General features: G+C 36.7%; 1 protein-coding gene across 1 annotated transcript in view; it reads left to right on the top strand.

Moving 5' to 3' along the window:
* Positions 1–19,725, top strand: part of LOC139139394 (PDZ domain-containing protein GIPC1-like) — an 89,867-nt gene that overhangs the window by 14,338 nt on the left and 55,804 nt on the right. Inside the window, exon 2 of the mRNA XM_070708303.1 lies at positions 13,219–13,585. Within this exon, the coding sequence (XP_070564404.1) occupies positions 13,219–13,585 (367 nt within the window). The remainder of the gene's footprint in view (positions 1–13,218; positions 13,586–19,725) is intronic.

A 19,725-nucleotide genomic window follows, 5' to 3' on the forward strand; every position in this document is an offset into this window, starting at 1 on the left:
CATCTTATAAGTAGTCTACTGAGCTTGTTATTGATTATAACCGGGTTTGTTTAGTATCATTGGAAAGGTAATTAACTGGTATTTACAATGAAATATTGTAACAGGCAATATCTTGTATAGTTTTCATGGAATATGACCAAAACGTACCCCATACCCCAAGGTTTATATTGGAAGTACTGTCATAGATAACGTGATCAATCCGTGAATTTTTAGCTAGACATGATAAAAATAGTTCTGTTTCGGTATTAAATCTGTTGTATATGGTACTGGGTCATGTTAGAAATGTGAAATAGACTTTTAACAGAAAAAATATTTGGACTGTTTAGTTGTATCAGCCATATTTTGAAGAGAAATGCAAAATCGCAGTACCGCAAACTGGCACCTTTTTTGTTAAATTCTTCTTCTTGTAAGTCATCTGCTGAACTTATTTTGTGACACAACCTGGCTTGTGAGGTATCATTAGTAGGGAAATTTATTCTTCTTTAAGATGACATATTGTAATATACAATGTCATCCATAGTTTTCCTGGAATATGGTCAAACTTTACCCCATACCCAAAAAGTTCAAATCGCAAATTACAGCTTATCACAAATTCTACCATTTTTTGCTGCACATAATACAAAAGGCAATTCTTATTTAACATTTGATTTTGTTACAAAAGTATGTTACAAGTATCAAATTACCTTTTAACGGGAAGATGATACAATTTAGTAGCCACTTGGATCATTTTTGAGGGGGAACCCAAATATTGCAAATGTATGTGTTTCGGCAAATTTGCCCTGATACCTGGGTACCCTTCCAAATATGATCCAAAAGGCTACAAAATCATATTATGTTCCTGTTAAAGTTAATTTCATATTTGTAACATACTTTTCTAACAAAAACACAGATTTCGTAGATTGCATACAAGCATTGCCTTTTGTATATAAAGTTAATAAATTGTAAAAAAAGGTCGAGTTTCAGATTTGCAGTAATTTGCTGTGTAAACCTTGGGGTATGGGGTAAGCTTTGGTCCTATTTCATGAAACCTAAACAAGACATTGCATATTACAATATGTCATTTTAAAGACCAGTAAATTACCTTTCTATTGATACCTAAGAAGCCAGGTTATGTCAAAAATCAAGCTCAGCAGATGACTTATAGGAAGACAGATTTAACAAAAAAGCAAGCGAGTTTTCAATACTGTGATTTTGCGAGACCCTTGAAAATATGACTGTTACAGCTGTAGATTCCTAATATTTTTTCTGTTAAAAGTCTATTTCATATTTCTGACATGTCCCTGTACAAAATAAAACAGATTCAATAGCAAAAACGGCCAGAGTTTTTGTGTCAAGCTAAAAAAATTGTAGAATTTGGTTTTAGCTTTGACTGCAATTTTCAATGTAAACTTTGGGGTAAGGGGTAAGTTTTGGTTACATATCATGAAAACTATGCAAGATATTGCATGTTACAATATGTCATTCTGAAGATTAGTGAATTATCTTTCTAATGATACCTAACAAGCCAGGTTATATTCAAAAACAAGCTCAGCAGATAACTTATAAGAAGAACAATTTAACAAAAATGCATGCAAATCTGCAACACCGTGATTTTGCGGTACCATTCAAAATATGACTGTTACAGCTGTAGATTCCTAATATTTTTTCTGTTAAAAGTCTATTTGATAATTCTGACATGTCCCTGTACCAAATAAAACAGATTTAATAGCAAAAAGGGCCAGATTTTTTGTGTCAAGCTAAAAAAATTGTAAAATTTGGTTTTAGCTATGACAGAAATTTTCATTGTAAACTTTGGGGTAAGGGGTAAGTTTTGGTTAAATATCATGAAAACTATAGAAGATATTGCATGTTACAATATATCATTCTGAAGATTAGTGAATTATCTTTCTAATGATACCTAACAAGCCAGGTTATATTGAAAAACAAGCCCAGCAGATAACTTATAAGAAGAAAGTTTTAACAAAAATGCATGCAAATCTGCAACACTGTTATTTTGCGGTACCATTCAAAATATGACTGTTACAGCTGTAGATTCCCAATATTTTTTCTGTTAAAAGTCTATTTGATAATTCTGACATGTCCCTGTACCAAATAAAACAGATTTAATAGCAAAAAGGGCCAGATTTTTTGTGTCAAGCTAAAGAAATTGTAAAATTTGGTTTTAGCTATGACAGAAATTTTCAATGTAAACTTTGGGGTAAGGGGTAAGTTTTGGTTACATATCATGCAAACTATAGAAGATATTGCATGTTACAATATATCATTCTGAAGATTAGTGAATTATCTTTCTAATGATACCTAACAAGCCAGGTTATATTGAAAAACAAGCTCAGCAGATAACTTATAAGAAGAACAATTTAACAAAAATGCATGCAAATCTGCAACACTGTTATTTTGCGGTACCCTTCAAAATATGACTGTTACAGCTGTAGATTCCCAATATTTTTTCTGTTAAAAGTCTATTTCATATTTCTGACATGTCCCTGTATGAAATAAAACAGATTTCAGACAAAGCATTGCATTTTTTATTATGCCTAGCTAAAAAATTGGTAGAATTTGAGATTTACTGTAATTTGCAATGTTAAATTTTGGGGTAAGGGGTAAGTTTTGGTTATATTTGACAAAAACTGTAGAAGATATTGCATAGTACAATATGTCATCTTAAAGAGGAATAAATTTCCTTTCTAATGATACCAAACAAGTGAGGATATGTTAAAAAATGAGCTCAGCACATGACTTAAAAGAAGACAGATTTGACGAAAATGCATTTGGCTTGGAGAATCGTTATTTTGCGGTACCCTCTAAAACATGACCATAACAGCTATTCCATCCCTATATTTTTTCTGTTAAAATTCCATTTCGTATTCTAGGGATCCTAAGGCTTCTGAAAATACAGGTTTGTTATCCTGTGGGGGGGGTGCACGTAGACCCCCTCTAGCCCACGGACTAGTAGATGTAGGGGTTGAGATGTGAATTTGTTCAAATGAACACATCAGTGTCAAAAATGTGCAAATGAGGAAAGAAAAAGGAAAATCTGCAAATGTTAATGAGTGGTCGCATGCCAATGGCTGAAACAGGATACTCCACTGACCTGTAGTCATTTCCTGTCATGGTTTATGAACTGTTACATATTAACAGACCTGCTCAAACTAAGGGATGGACCATTAGATCTTGGGAGGGGTCGGTCACAATGAAATTCTGAACATTTTTTTTACAACTGTAAATTTCTAAACAAATTTTTTTCCAAATGAGAAAAGCTGTGCTAATATTTTTTACTAAGTAAATTTTCAGATTTATAATTTTTTTTTTTTGTTAGACGCTGTCTGAGGATACAATGTACATCCATATCACTAGCGCAAATAAGATTGCGTGCTGTAACTACTTATGGCCCAGTGATTTATATTGCTGATAGATTTCGCAAAATGTTGCAGATCATCTTTTGACAAGCTGAGAAGCTGTTTGCAAAAAATGTGGTGAAATTTCAATATTTTCGTTTTTTGCTCACGTGTTCACACACGTGAGCATATGTCGCAGCGATGTCTGTCTGTCTGTCTGTCTGTCTGTCTGTCCGTCTGTCTGTCTGTCTGTCTGTGTGTCTGTGTGTCTGTCTGTCTGTTGGTCCATTTTCTCAAAAACGGCTGAACGTATTTCAGTCAAATTTGGTAGACATCTTCAGAATTCAAATGGCTAGAAGTGAAAAGGTTTTGGTGGGCGTGGCTTGCATATTAATGAAGTTATCACAGTTTTAATTTTTCTGATACATGGTAGTCTATGGGAAGCCGGTATCTGTGGTTTGAGGGCGCTATCCCCACGTTACACTCTGGCTAGACGATGCTGAAATTAGACTCGGTTTCGGATTCGGTTTCGGATTCAGTTTCGGATTCTAGAGACTGAAAGAAATTTTATATTTTCAGCCAATTGTTACGCTGTGGAATACTGGATTTTCCTTACTTTCCCTGGACCGTTTTTTCAGCTAAAATAATATCTAATCACACTAAACAAAGTGAAAATAAGTATATAGGGATAACTTAGCAATACAAATTTTTTGACAAAATGTCATGTGATCTCGATGACCTTTGACCTTAAATATGAGTATATGTCCATAACTAAGTAACCCCAAGTGCTACACCCTTCATATTTGGTATGATGGGAGACCTTATGACACCACATCCTGTACCTCATTAATTATGCGCATATCTAATTCTGAGCCAGCCAATAGAGCTAGAGGTCTGATTTTTGGTATATAGGGATAATTTAGCAATACAATTTTTTTGACAAAATGTCACGTGACCTCGGTGACCTTTGACCTCAAATATACATATTTGTCCATAACTCAGTAACCACAAGTGCTCCAGCCTTCATGTATGGTATGATGAAACACCTTATGACGCCACATATTGTACCTCATTAATTATGCGCATATCTAATTTTGAGCGAGCCAATAGAGCTAGAGGTCTGATTTTTGGTATATAGGGATAACTTAGCAATACAATTTTTTTGACAAAATGTCACGTGACCTCGGTGACCTTTGACCTCAAATATACATATTTGTCCATAACTCAGTAACCACAAGTGCTACAGCCTTCATGTATGGTATGATGGGACAGCTTATGACGCCACATATTGTACCTCATTAATTATGCGCATATCTCATTCTGAGCGAGCCAATAGAGCTAGAGGTCTGATTTTTGGTATATAGGGATAACTTAGCAATACAATTTTTTTGACAAAATGTCACGTGACCTCGGTGACCTTTGACCTCAAATATACATATTTGTCCATAACTCAGTAACCACAAGTGCTACAGCCTTCATGTATGGTATGATGAAACACCTTATGACGCCACATATTGTACCTCATTAATTATGCGCATATCAAATTTTGAGCGAGCCAATAGAGCTAGAGGTCTGATTTTTGGTATATAGGGATAACTTAGCAATACAATTTTTTGACAAAATGTCACGTGACCTCAGTGACCTTTGACCTCAAATATACATATTTTTCCATAACTCGGTAACCACAAGTGCTACACCCTTCATGTTTGGTATGATGGGACACGTTACGACGCCACATACTGTACCTCAATAATTATGCGCATATCTCATTCTGAGCGAGCCAATAGAGCTGGATGTCTGATTTTTGGTATATAGGGATAACTATAGGAGAGAAATTTTTTGACCAAATGTCATGTGACCTCGATGACCTTTTACCTAAAATATATGTTTATGTCAATAAATAAGTAACCACAAGTGCTTTGTCCTTTGTATTTAGTAGGATGGGAGACCTTATGACAGCACACGCTTTACCTCATTAATTATGTACACATCTAATTCTGGGCAAGCGAATAGAGCTAGAGATCTGATTTTTTGGCATATAGGGATTAATTAGGAATATAATTTTTTTTGAAAATGTCATGTGACCTTGATGACCTTTGACCTTGATTATACATATATATGCATATTTCAGTAACCACAAGTTCTATACCCTCCAATTTTGATAGGATATTAGACCTTAAGATGTCACATCTTGTACCTCATTTATAATGCGCATATGTATTTCTTGGCTGGCCAATACTGCTAGAGGTCTGATCTTTTTTCCCGATTTAGAACCGTAACTTAGACATGCCTCATGTGTTTCAAATTGGGAACAACGACATAGACCTATGTGCCCATAGATCTCAACATATACACTCCAATGATACTTCTTAATGACCACATTTTCCTGCCCCATCAAGACTAGTACTCCTATTACAAGTGGGAACTATGTCATTGTAAATGACTTGTTGAGTTAATGGTTGTATCACAGTATTCGATATATCTAATTCTGTATTTTTTCCATTTTATATTCTGAATAATTACATTAAACATATTTCACTGTCTCCAGTACATTTCATTTAAGTATTTCCACTTCATGCACTTTATCCCTTTCACACATGTTCAAATATCTGACCAGAGAACAAACACTAAATAGTCCAGGATGGGAGCTACAGTGTCATTGATGCTATTTTTAAATCAGCCAATTCCTAATTTGCATATTAAATGAATTTTCATACTTAGGGATATTCATCTGAATTGACTTGATCAAAATTGATGTAACTTGCTATGTACATTTCAGACACTGTAATACAATATTATTGAAAGTCATTAATCATTTTCTCTTCAGCAAATTCCTAATTTGCATGTTTAATGAACTTTCCTAATTAGAGATATATATCTGAATTGACTTGACCAAAGTTGACAAAACTTGCTACATATATTGCAGATACCATGATACAACATTATTGACAATCATTAAGCATTTTTACTTAAGTCAATTCCTAATTTACATATTTAATGAACTTTGCTTATTAGGGATATATACTGGGATTTACTTGATCAAAGTTGGCAAAACATGACAACATTGATGATTATACCTGGTTAAAACAATATCGAAAGTCATTTCACATTTTCATGTCAGCTAATTTACAATTTGCATATCTAATGAGCTTTCACAGCTCGGCATATATGGCTTGAAGGACTTGGCCAACGGTAATTACACTTGCTATATAAATGACAGCAGTCAAAGAACTTTAATATTTTTATTTCAGCTAATTACATATTTGTATACTTCATGACCTTTGAGAATTAATCAGCGGTGATTATTGTTCATTATGTTGATCATAATACTTTCTATGAAGTTGCAAACATGTGGCAAAGGTTCAAATTTACACATAACTGTATGAAACACTTGAGCATTTTCAGTTCATATCTGGTTAGGACAATTTTTGCCCTTTTTTGATCAAAACATCAATTTCTTTGTAGCAGTATGTCAAACTTCTGTCATTCTTGTTGTTTTTTTGGTTGTACTGTGCAGAAATTCTCATAACATCAACGTAGAATTATCCTGCACTGAACAGATAGAAACAAAATTTATTGTTGATCTTTGGTACCCATACTGGTATGTACCAATTCTGATCAAATGTGAGCGACACCGTATAATTGCGGTATTTTTTGACAAAATGTCACATGACCTTGGTGACCTTTGACCTCAAATATACATATTTGTCCATAACTCAGTAACCACAAGTGCTACACCCTTCATATATGGTATGATGGGAGACCTTATGATGCTTCATACTGTACCTCATTAATTATGCATATATCTAATTCTGAGCAAACCCATAGAGCTGGATGTCTGATTTTTGGTATATAGGGATAACTATAGGATAGAAATTTTTTGACCAAATGTCATGTGACCTCGATGACCTTTGACCTGAAATATACGTTTATGTCGATAAATACGTAACCACAAGTGCTATGTCCTTTATATTTAGTAGGGTGGGAGACCTTATGACAACACACGCTTTACCTCATTAATTATGCACACATCTAATTCTGGGCAAGGGAATAGAGCTAGAGGTCTGATTTTTGGCATATAGGGATTAATTAGCAATACAATTTTTTTTCAAAATGTCACATGACCTTATGACCTTTGACGGTGATTATACATATATATGCATAACTCAGTAACCACAAGTTCTATACCCTCCAATTCTGATAGGATATTAGACCTTAAGCAGGGCTCGACAAATGAGCTGCTACTAGTCCTTTGGGCTAGCGGATGATTTGACCTTACGTCGAGCCCTGTTAAGATGTCACATCTTGTACCTCATTCTTATGCGCATATGTATTTCTTGGCTGGCCAATACAGCTAGAGGTCTGATCTTTTTTCCCGATTTAGAACCATAACTTAGACATGCCTCATGTGTTTCAAATTGGGAACAACGACATAGACCTATGTGCCCATAGATCTCAACATATACACTCCAGTGATACTTCTTAATGACCACATTTCCCTGCCCCATCAAGACTAATACTCCTATTACAAGTGGGGACTATGTCATTGTCAATGACTTGTTAAATCAAAATATTATTTTTACCAATTGAGTAAACACAGCAATGGTAGCTATTTTGCATTTCATATATTGGTAACTGTTAGGTAATTTGTTTGTCTCTTTTGTCACTGTGACCCTAGGTATTTATTTGGTAAGAGAATTTTTTCAGAAAGTTTCATTTAGGAAAATTTGAGCAAAATTTTTAAGTCTTTCACTTTCAAGGTGCATGCTACATTAAAAAGGTGCCATATGGTACTTTTCATTTAATTTGCTTCATCTGTGGAACCACAATTCAGACACATGTCTTCTAGGTTCATCTGTTGCTATATGACAAATTTGACAAAACTAGTAATGCAGCTGTCTGATATTTTGTCAACATTAGACTGGCTGTGTAAGACTGACTGCAATCTCTGAGATATTGACATATATGTGTGCATATATGTGTACATGTCGTTCTTAAACGATATCAGATCTTTCATTAGCAGTGGCCACACCCTGTTCCACATGTTCCATTCATGAATTTGCAAAAGGTATACCAAACAGTATGACAGACTCTGTGCACATAGATAGGCACTGAATTTTCATCCATTCAATTGCAATGTTAAATCACTCTTTTATCACTCTCCTGTTATAAATGAGAGAGTGATTAAATTCTGAAGTAAAACATTTGTGATTGATGCTGAATGGATTCTAAGACTCAAAGAAAACTGTTTTCACTAGGTCATGATATGCACCACAATGCATTTGCAGCCTTTGTTTTTTTTTAAATTTACTAACTGTGGGACTAATGAATTTTCATCTTCACCTGCCCTCAATTCAAATAATTGTACCAGTACTAAAAATGTAGTTTGTATTAGACATCAAGAATTACATGCATATGAAAGTGAAGCCAAAAAGTGAGAAGCAGATTCAAACGTGAACTGCATCTTGTTAGAATGAAGGGCTACAATCAAATCTAAACTGAAGTTGAAAGGAAAGAGTATTTTTGTCCTTATTGCAGATTTTGGCCATCTTGGAAACTTCTTTGAATTTCGGAATTTTTGAGAATGTAGTAAGTTACTACTACATTCCCTCAAAGACTTACAATTTGATGTCATAAGTGTTGATCAGGGAGGAGGATGTCAACATGATGGCCTTGGCCAGCTTTACCTGGTGCCGTGCACCAAGACTAAAAAGCCAAGTGACTGCGGTAGCCTGGCATCTCAGGTGTTTTTATTTTTGTACTCCAGGAAAGCACAGGATCAATTCCACAGGCAATAAGTCTCGGTAAATGTAGTAATATGCTGCTCTTATAACTTTTGAAGAGAACAGGGCAGGTAGATGTAGATCTAGATTTTTTGCTCACGTGTTCACACACGTGAGCACATGGTTTAGCCATGTCTGTCTGTGTGTGTGTCTGTGTGTGTGTGTGTCCGTGTGTCTGTATCCCCATTATCTCAAAAACGGCTGAAGGTATTTCAGTCAAATTTGGTAGACATCTTCAGAATTCAAATGGCTAGAACTGAAAAGGTTTTGGTGGGCGTGGCTTGGATATTAATGAAGTTATGAAAGTTTTAATTTTTCTGTTACGCCGCGTATGACAAGTGAAAACAATCGACTGTTTGAGGGCGCTGTGAAATGAGCTGGTCCAGGTTGGCTACAGCTGGATAGCTCTGGTTTCAACCACGGTCACTCCGTGTTTCAACCTCATATTGAACATTAAAAATATGATATTTTGTTACTCATTCAACTCACTATTCAAGATAAAATATCGGTTAGCAAATTAGCTTTACCCTTGGTGATTAATTGTTTCTCTCGCTGCTCGATCGCCAGAAATGAGTACATACCTTCTCTACCTAGCCTTATGGCATGGCATTATCACTCGCCCCGATCCCTAAATATGGGAGTGCTGATGAATAATAACTTTGGGTCAAAGGTATTGAAGTGTCCAATCAGGTTCGTGCACAGAGTCCAAGGCCATGACCTACTTCATGTACTTCTGCCGTGCACAGTCCCTGCCGTGTTTTGATTTTGCTTCGCCAAGAAACGTGCTCGCCATGGTCCATAAGAGTATGTTTGCTCTCCTTTGTAACCATTTTTAAATTCTGACTGTGTCACATTAAAAAGGTGAGGTTGTTTGTGAAACAAATTCCGGGATAGGCCTTGGAATGCATACGATCGGCATCGCGGCAGTGCATGTAGCGTACCATGCTTGTGTAACTGCCGAGCTCAACGTGCATTCACGGTTGATACTCATGTACAATCATGATGTGTTCAATTCCGATGAAGATTCATAAGTCTTACTTTTGCAGTCTTTTTTCCGTACGATAATCCCGACAATACGTGTTACTGTTAGACGAGGTGGCCATTTTATGATAAGTTTCAATACTGCACAGCTACATAGCATCACTATCGTGTGATCGAGGTACAGCGTTGTTGAACGGGATACAGAAACTCTGCAGAGGGAGAAACGATCGTTGACATGAACAGTCAATGTACTTCAGCACGTAGTCCGCAGATAGCGGATTGAGAAAATAAACGTGTCCCAGTAAATAACGGAATATTTATGTACATTAACTCGATATTAATCAAATTTCCAGCTTATCGCAAAAAAAATGTATTGCAAAGATTAATTTGTCACTGACAAATACTGCACTGTATGGAAAAAACAGTCTGTAGAATAGTTCAACTTCAAGTGGTACTACCCGAGACAAACACTTGTGTTGTCAATTTTGATTTCATTTCATAAACTTCATACTTCATCGAGTATCGTGTATTTCAGCCTTTGTGAAGCCATTTTATTGATATTTTCAATTTTTGTCTTGGCTTTGTTGTGGAACATGTTGAATCGTCTCCGTGGACATGTAGGCACTAGGCCATGGTGCAAACATTCAGCGGCCAAATTATCGTTTCGAAGCAAACAGTTCTATCAAAGAAACACCATCGATTCTCTCTAGCAAAGTTGCGTTAAATATTCAGTAAAATGTCACACAACGTTAAAAGTGTGACGGGTTCGAAGTGACTTGGGTACCTGGGGTCGACCAAAACCAGTGTGAATTACTGGGGTCAAAGCGGACAGCGGTCGGGATGACGTGTTCCCCAAGCGAGCTACCTTCAGAAGTCTGTTTCATCGCAAAAAACGTCAACTTTTAAAACCCGTCATTTATTTACTGATGTTATTCTCAGCATCACAAACATATACACCTCTGCTATGTATCACAGCAAATAGTTATATTTGAGCGCCCCGTAAATGGGATCCTCGTTTTTTTGCGAACCCGGAAGTGTGTCTTGCTCAATGCATTTCCTACCCATAGCGAGGGAAACTGCCCGCGTTCCCATGCTCCCATGCACCTTTTTTCAATGCCAGTGCAACGCTATCTGTGCAAAATTTGTGGTGGTATGCTCCGTGTGATGGAAAACCTCTCTTATTCTAACAATGACGTAGTTGACTTTGGACTTCGATTTTGTAAATGTGATGTCCATGCAGTGAGTTTGGGTTGGCGCGCTTATAATGCAATCTTCGCCCGCCTGCTGTCCGATATCCCGCATAAGGCATGAGACCACTAGAAAGATTGCAAGAAACCCGTATTTCAACTCTGTTGTCATTTTTAGTTGCTTTCACTGCTTATCGGAGAGGTTTTTCCAGGATTGGAAGCCGTGGGAATGTAAATCTATATCTTTCTCTGTACTGCGCCCTTAGATCACCTCTAACTCCTGAAAACAACTGTAGAAACAAAACCACGCGGTCCATTTGCAAGCAAAGAGTTCAAAGATCATTTTCTGCATGTGGGAAAATTTGGCCACCGATGAAATTTTTTGTCTCAAAACGTTAAAGTTGAGTATGCGAAATCTGTGTTGCTGGAAGCCTTTTTGTTTGCCAAGGACCTAAAAGTGGGCTACCTGATTGGCCCACACGATGGCATAGTGTACATTGAAGATACTATGATATAACATTATCGAAAGTCATTAACTAGTTTATTTCAGCCAATTCTTATTTGCATATGTAATGAACATTTCTAATTAGGGATATATATATCTGAATTGACTCAAGCAAAGTTGATAAATCTTGCTACATATATTTCAGATACTATAATACATGCTATTGAAATTTGTGAAGAATTTTTGCTTCAGCCAATTTCTAATTTACATATTTGATGAACTTTCTTAATTAGCGATATTTGTCTGTATTGACTTGACCAAAGTTGACAAAACTTGCTATGTACATTAAAGATACTATGATACAAGATTATTGAAAGTCATTTGACATTTTTTTCAGCCAATTCCCAATATGCATATTTAATGAACCTTCCAAATTAGGGATATATACTGACATTTACTTGATAAAAGTTGGCGAAACATGCTGTGTACATTGATCATTATACCAGGTTATAACAGTATTGAAAGTCATTTTGCATTTTCATGTCAGCTACTTCATAATTTGCATAAATAGCTAACAAGCTTTCACTGTTTGGCATATAGAGCTTGAAGGACTTGACCAAAGGCAATTACACATGCTATATTGTGATACAATGACAGTACTCGAAGAAATTAATTATTTTTATTTCAGCTAATTACATATTTGAATACATAATGACCTTTAGAATTGATCTGTGGTGAAATTCATTATGTTGATCATAACACTTTAAATGTAGCAAAGCATGCAGCAAAGGTTCAAACTTGCACATAAATGCAATATATAATGAAACACGTGAGCATTTTCAGTTCATATCTGGTTAGTTTCTTATGAAGCTGTGGATTGTTTGCTTTTGCCTGCTCTACGGGCTGGCTGGTCCAGACATTTCACGCTGAGTGAACTGAGGCACAAAATCTATGATCACAATATTTCGGTGGAATCATTTTCAACAGTAACACTAGACTCTTTATCACTGGCTACCCTCTAAATCAATCATTCCAAACAACATCCTACTGCAGGAGTTATTGTCACCTCCCAAATTATACCGGTAGACAGAACTTGAGATACATGCCATTCTGCAATTGTGTGTATACATATCAGTTCCACACTCACAAACGCCACTCACGGAAATGGACGCGTTCCTAACAGAGGTTTTTTCGTCAAGCCCCAAACATTTTTAATTCTCACAATTATTTATCATCGGGAAAATAGCACCATTTAGCTTAGAAATAGTAATTTTTATTGACAAAAATTTTAAAAAACTTTTCTAGAACTTTGAGAAAAACCCATGAAAAGAGTACCGGCATACTAAAATTAAACAAGTTATCACCTTGTGTAATGGCACTTCCCCAGCCAGGCGTACATATTCTAAAGAGAAATAATCATTAAGAAGATGTCTTTCTTATGTTACAGATTATAAGTGGTTTTTATTCTTGTCTTTCTTATGTTACAGATTATATTTTGTACTCTGAACACACATAAAATCGATATGCAGCGACTTCTAGGGGGGCAGATAGGGTTGGAAGATTTCATCTTCGCTCATATCAAGAGTTATAGCAAAGAAGTTGAAGTTCTCAAAAGTGAACCAGCTTTGGGACTGACTATCACTGATAATGGTGCTGGCTATGCATTTATCAAAAGAATAAAAGAAAATAGTATAATGGATCGAGAAAAGGATGTTAATGTTGGAGATCACGTAGAAGCTATCAATGGCAAGTCTATGGTTGGATGTCGACATTTTGAGGTCGCAAGAACATTAAAAGAATTACCCCAAGGAGCAAGATTTACCATGACTTTGGTAGAACCTAGGAAAGCCTTTGGTAAGATCAACTTTATTATTGTAAATTAGCTTTAAATTGGAGGTAGAAAGTAGAACAATCACAAGCTGTTACTGAACAGTTAATTAGTCCCCACGGAGACCATCGGGGGGGGGGGGGGGGGGACTTATAGTAGGGTGGCCAAGCCATTTTTCTCTCTTGTTTATACACACAGTTTAAATGGATTTTTAGCAAGAATGGGGTAAAAGAAGGAAAATGTAAAAAAATTATGCAAATAGCTGTATCCAATCAAAAGTTATGAATTTTTAAAGCAATAAAAAAGCCTATTTTTCACGGACATTTTTTGGCAAAATTGAAAAATTATTTCAAAATATGCCGATTCCTTCAAGTTTGGCAACACATAATTTTTTATTTACTTCACTTATAACTTCACTTTGGAATCATTAAACTATGTGTCTTGTGCACAGATTTACTCAATATTACGGACAAATCAAGATTTGACTGATGCACAGTCTTTGATTTTGAAAGTGTGAGTGTTGAAAATTGAAAATATTTTGTCTGACTTAGTCAAAATTGCGGCGGTACCGTACCATCGAAAAATGGATGGATTTTTATTTTTTTTTGAAATTTGAATTCTCATAACTAAAAAACTATAGCTCACAATACAAAGAAATTTGATCACAATGTTATTCAATAACATTCAATTCTAACAAATCAATTTAAACTGCCTATGTTCTTTTAATGCGCTTCATTTTCAGCCATGAAATTGTAAGAAATAACAAAAATATCTGACCAAAATTGCGACCAAAATTTTGTTTTTGAAATGGTCATGTGAATTTCTTAAAATAACGTTACTTCTCATGATTTATGACAGAGCCCCATACAACTTTTTGTCTGTTAAAAGGCGGTTGGATGCTACATGAATCACATACTCTCTTTTCGGTAAGAAAATGCAAGTATAGTTTTTGGCATGAAACGTAGAATACATGAAAAATCATGAGAACGGAAAATTTTGGAGATTTTAAGGCCATTCAGTTGCTACGCTAGCTGCCAATACTATTTTAATCGGAGATTCATTTTTAGCGATGAAGTTACGTAACTGAGGAAGCTTATAGAGTTAGGAGAAGCAAAGTTGACGTCACTTCCATCAACAACTTCCGTAAAACTATTTTGTCACACCACGTGATCAGTGTTATCTAACGACTACAGCATACCATTCACGCTGCACACTCACTATCAGCGAAAATAGTATCGTGTTGGATTGACATTATAATTGAACTTAGAGCGTACGTGTGAGTGTATTGGCTTACATGAAAATGCGATAGACAATGATGCATTTACGTTAGAATGTCCATGCTCGATCAAATTGTTTTTGTTCTGTTGGTGTAAATTACGAGATTGGTGGATGTGGATGGACATCTTGCGTGCGTTTGGTCTTTGTCTGACATGCATGTCGTTTCGATCTCCTTTTTACTGTGCAGGGGAGAATGAATTACGTTCCTCATGGGTTTCAAATATGTAAATAAAAAATACGAAGTTTTGAGTGGATTTACGATTTCGTTTGCAAAATTACGAGCGAAAATTTCAGCTTCCCATTTCATTGGCGCGACCGTGCAAGAAACTTCAGTCTCCTACTACCTCCATGATCACATGTTGTACTAGCCCTGCGTACGATGCTGTGTGTTCCGCTACTAATCGCCCCGCTCACCACAGCCCTGCAAAGACCCGTACGTAGGGTCGGTGACTTCAAATCCATTTTGGAACTTGACGTAAAAAGCCAAATTACTGCCGAAATTCAGCATTCTTGGGCCCAAATCGTATCCCAGCCTACCTCAGCTACTCGATCGCTTCCAAAAATGCCAGTCTTTTATTCACTTCTCGTTAATAACTGTCGATGTCGGCAACTCTCTCGCTAGCCCTGCGTACGATGCTGTGTGCTAGACTGGCATTTTTGGAAGCGATCGAGTAGCTGAGGTAGGCTGGGATACGACTTGGGCCCAAGAACGCTGAATTTCGGCAGTAATTTGGCTTTTTACGTCAAGTCCCAAAATGGATTTGAAGTCACCGACCCTACGTACGGGTCTTTGCAGGGCTGTGGTGAGCGGGGCGATTAGCTGTAGCGGAACACACAGCATCGTACGCAGGGCTAATGTTGTACCACACAAACATGAAAGGCCTCTGAAACGCTCAGTGTGTAAGCATGTGGAAATTTTCGTAGTGTTTTTTCTCATTTAATTTGGCAAATTATCACCAAAAACTCAATAATTCAAGGTAACCCTTTCTTCTCAATCGCTTCCTGGAGTTTCAAAGTCATACCAACGAAAATGAGTGAAAAATTTCGGTGCAAAAATTGTGCATCGGCAAGAGTAGAGACTGAGAATATTCATACAGAAATAGCCCATGATTCGAGCTTGGTTTTCGTGTTTTTCGTTTGAATTTTGGCCAAATAGTCGCTTTTCAGCGGGTTTTGAAATTTTTAAAGCATATAAAAACATTAAAATGACTTTTCATTAACAAACGAAATAAAAAAATTAGAAATTCAATTATTTATCTACAAAATAAAAATATTTTTGGCAAGTGAATCATGCAGCTAAAAAGTGATCAATCAATGTTTTGGACGAGTACGTAGTGTGAGCGATTTTCGTGGGGATTCCCCGACCGTTGGTTCATTGCTGTGGCGCTCGAATACGCACTACGCAGTCAGTTTCTGTGAAACGGGATGAAATTTTCTTTCAGGCGAGGCGTTTCAAGTTGCTCTTGAGAAAAGTTACTTATTTATCAGTTGTTGTTTTACTGTTTCATGAAACACGTTTTTGATTCAATCACTTGTTGACCTGAAAAACAATGATATTTAGTACTTTTTCAACAGACTTTTTATAGTAAGTAGCCGCGGTAACAGCTGTCAAAATACTATCGTTTTCAAAGTACATTTTGAGTGAACTTTGTCGATGAACATTCTGAACCATCATGTAATGTTATGCTTGTCATAGTACCTGCAATCGGAGAATTACTTCACATAGAATAATTTGTAAATGTAAATCAGTGCTGTTGAAGATTATTTAATTGTCAGGGTGTTGCCAAATCTTGTGTGTATATAAGTATGTCCGGTTCTGAGATGAGCTGTATTGGCATCCAGGGCTCCCGCTACCTATTCGCCAATTCGCCAAATGCGAAAGAAAGTTAAAAATGGCTACAAAACTTCCTGTTTGGCTAATGTAGTGGCTATAGAATTCTTAAACCTCCTCAACAGAAAATGTTGTGAGATGTTGAAACAGTTTACCCTCCTTCCTACAAAGTTGCAATGTATTGAAACACTTTACTCTCCTTTCTACAAAGTTACAAATTCCCTGGTACGTAAAACAAACACTGTTGCTGTTGGATACTACAATACATCATGAACATAACGTCCATGAATACACTGAGGCCTGCTTTGCCTCTGTGAGTCCTGGGTCGTCCTTGAGTCTATCAAAAGTTTTACCTACTTTGCTGTATCAAAATTTGGCCTGCAACTACTCAGTTTGATAGTAAAAACCATTATTTCAAAGGAAACTTTCACAAATGGAGTCATAATACAAAGGAAAAGGAGAAAAACTGAGGTTATCTGAAAGGTCAAATCTAGGTCATCTCATCATGTGATGTCATGCATGAAGACCCCCTAATTACGCAATTATGGTTCACAAGAAACTACCCATGGTGGTCCAATAGGTGAAAGGTAATTTTGCTGCCTTCCAATTTAAATGGCACTTTGCTGCCTTCCAATTTAAATGGCATTCAGCTTGATTGACTCCCATTCGGCCTACTTTCAAACTGCTATGACTAATACAAGAAATTATGTGATTCTGAATGATATTAATATTTTTGTAGATTCCACCAGTTTTATGATCTAGAAGTGAACATCACCAGACATTTCTTGATGATATCAAAATATCAAATGAAAATATATCTGGGCTAAAACTTTTGAGACTGAATTTGTAAATTTACCAAGAATTTTCGGAAGCTAGAGGGGAAACAGACATAACAGTGTGATGGGTGGACCAGAAAGTCCATGGAAATCAAGCAGGTTGTTCTTACATGAACATTGCTGTTTGGTGTGTTGATTTGTAACACGTACACTATGCTAACATGTTTCAACACCCAAGGAAACATTCGCAACTTTATAGTCAATGCGACATATTAATAAAATTATTTTAATTTTGTATCGGAATATCACAAAACAATTTTGTGATCACCGCAGTCCAGCTGTTATGAGTAAGCATGTGTACTTGGCTGGACCGATCGAGTTTCTGCAAAAAATCATTTCACTGTCATTGACAAGCTAAAGTGACGTCTTTAATAAATGTGTCCAGTCAATATCCAAAGAAAATCAAGGCCATCAATGACACGAAGAAAGTTTGTCAGTCCCCACGGACGAAGTCTGGGGGACTTATAGATTGGGTCATGTCCGTCTGTCTGTGCGTGCGTGCGTGCGTGCGTCCGTCCGTTCACGCAGACATCAGACTGAGACATGCCCTGGTCAATTTCTTTCAAACTTTGCACAAGGATAGTACCCTACCCCATACAGATGCACGTCGATTTGTTTCACAATAGGATCAAATTTGGCCGTGTTAGACTTGGAGGACTTTTTAGTTTACACCTCCATAGACTCCCATGTATAAGGCAGTTCTCCATAGACTCCCAGGTATAAGGCAGTCCTCCATAGACTCCCGTGTAAAGGCAGTTCTCCATAGACTCCCATGTATAAGTCAGTTCTCCGTAGACGCCCATGTATAAGGCCAAGAAAAATAAAAATTTAGTTTCTCATCGTATTCTAGTGCAAAAAGGATGCAGTGACACAGTTTTTAGTCCCCACGGATGAAGTCCAGGGGGCTTATAGATTGGGTCATGATGTCCGGGTCATTGTGTCCGTTCGTCCATCCGTTCGTCCATCCTTTCACACAGATATCTCAGACATTTTGACAAAATGTCACGTGACCTTGGTGACCGTTGACCTCAAATATACGTATTTGTCCATAATTCAGTAACCACAAGTGCTACACCCTTCATATATGGTATGATGGGATGACGCCACATATTCTACCTCATTAATATGCACATATCTAATTTTGAGCGAGCCAATAGAGCTAGAGGTCTGATTTTTGGTATATAGGGATAACTTAGCAATACAATTTTTTTATACAAAATGTCACGTGACCTCAATGACCTTTGACCTCAAATATACATATTTGTCCATAACTCAGTAACCACAAGTGCCACACCCTTCATATCTGGTATGATGGGAGACCTTATGACGCCACATACTGTACCTCATTAATTATGTGCATATCTTATTCTGAGCAAGCCAATAGAGCTGGATGTCTGATTTTTATCACAACTGGAAGTTGTGATATAGAGGTGGTTTCAACCGGTGTTTGATGTCGTCTATTTCCGTAAACGACAAAAAGTCAAAAACTGCTGAACAGACTGCGTTGATATTTGATACCGATACATAGACTGGTTCCAAGGTTCCAATTCCGAAAAATGGAGCCAAACGGAGCGCCGGTTAGATAGTTTTGGGAAATTTCTAACCCCCCTTTTTATCTAATTGATTTTAGGGGTCTTTCATATATGTAGTTTTGGAATGTACACCAATCCTGCATTGTGGACTGTTTTATGAGTTGTTGAACAGAAATGAGGTTTTGATGAATGTTAGAAATATGCAGGATGGCTGATTCGAAGTATAAGAGATTTCTATGGTCTTTTGGGCATCAAAAGCATTAAAAAAAACATATTTCATAGTTTAGATTCTCACTTTTGAGATGACCCTAGGCATTTGTTAAGTAAACATCCTTGAGTCAATATACAGACTTTGACATTCCAGAGATAAAGTATCCACAACCTCACATGTTACAGTCTTTCACTACAATGGTATGGCCCAAACCCATTGTTATCAATGGAGAGTGTGGACCTGTCTACAGGAAATTGGGGTGAACAGGTTAGACAATGACGTTACAAGTTGTAGGTTAGTTATCAAGGTAGCACCAGCATAGAGTCCTGAGCATCTGTCCATGTGTTCTCACAGCAAATTACAGGGAAAAAAATTATTTGAGAAGTTTCTCTCCTTTAAATAGAAGTATATTACAATTTAAACCTGGCATGGATAGATTGCTCTCAAATGATCTGAAACACAGTTATTGCCCATTAGC

Source organism: Ptychodera flava, chromosome 8 (assembly GCF_041260155.1).
Source record: "Ptychodera flava strain L36383 chromosome 8, AS_Pfla_20210202, whole genome shotgun sequence".
Taxonomy (NCBI): domain Eukaryota; kingdom Metazoa; phylum Hemichordata; class Enteropneusta; family Ptychoderidae; genus Ptychodera; species Ptychodera flava.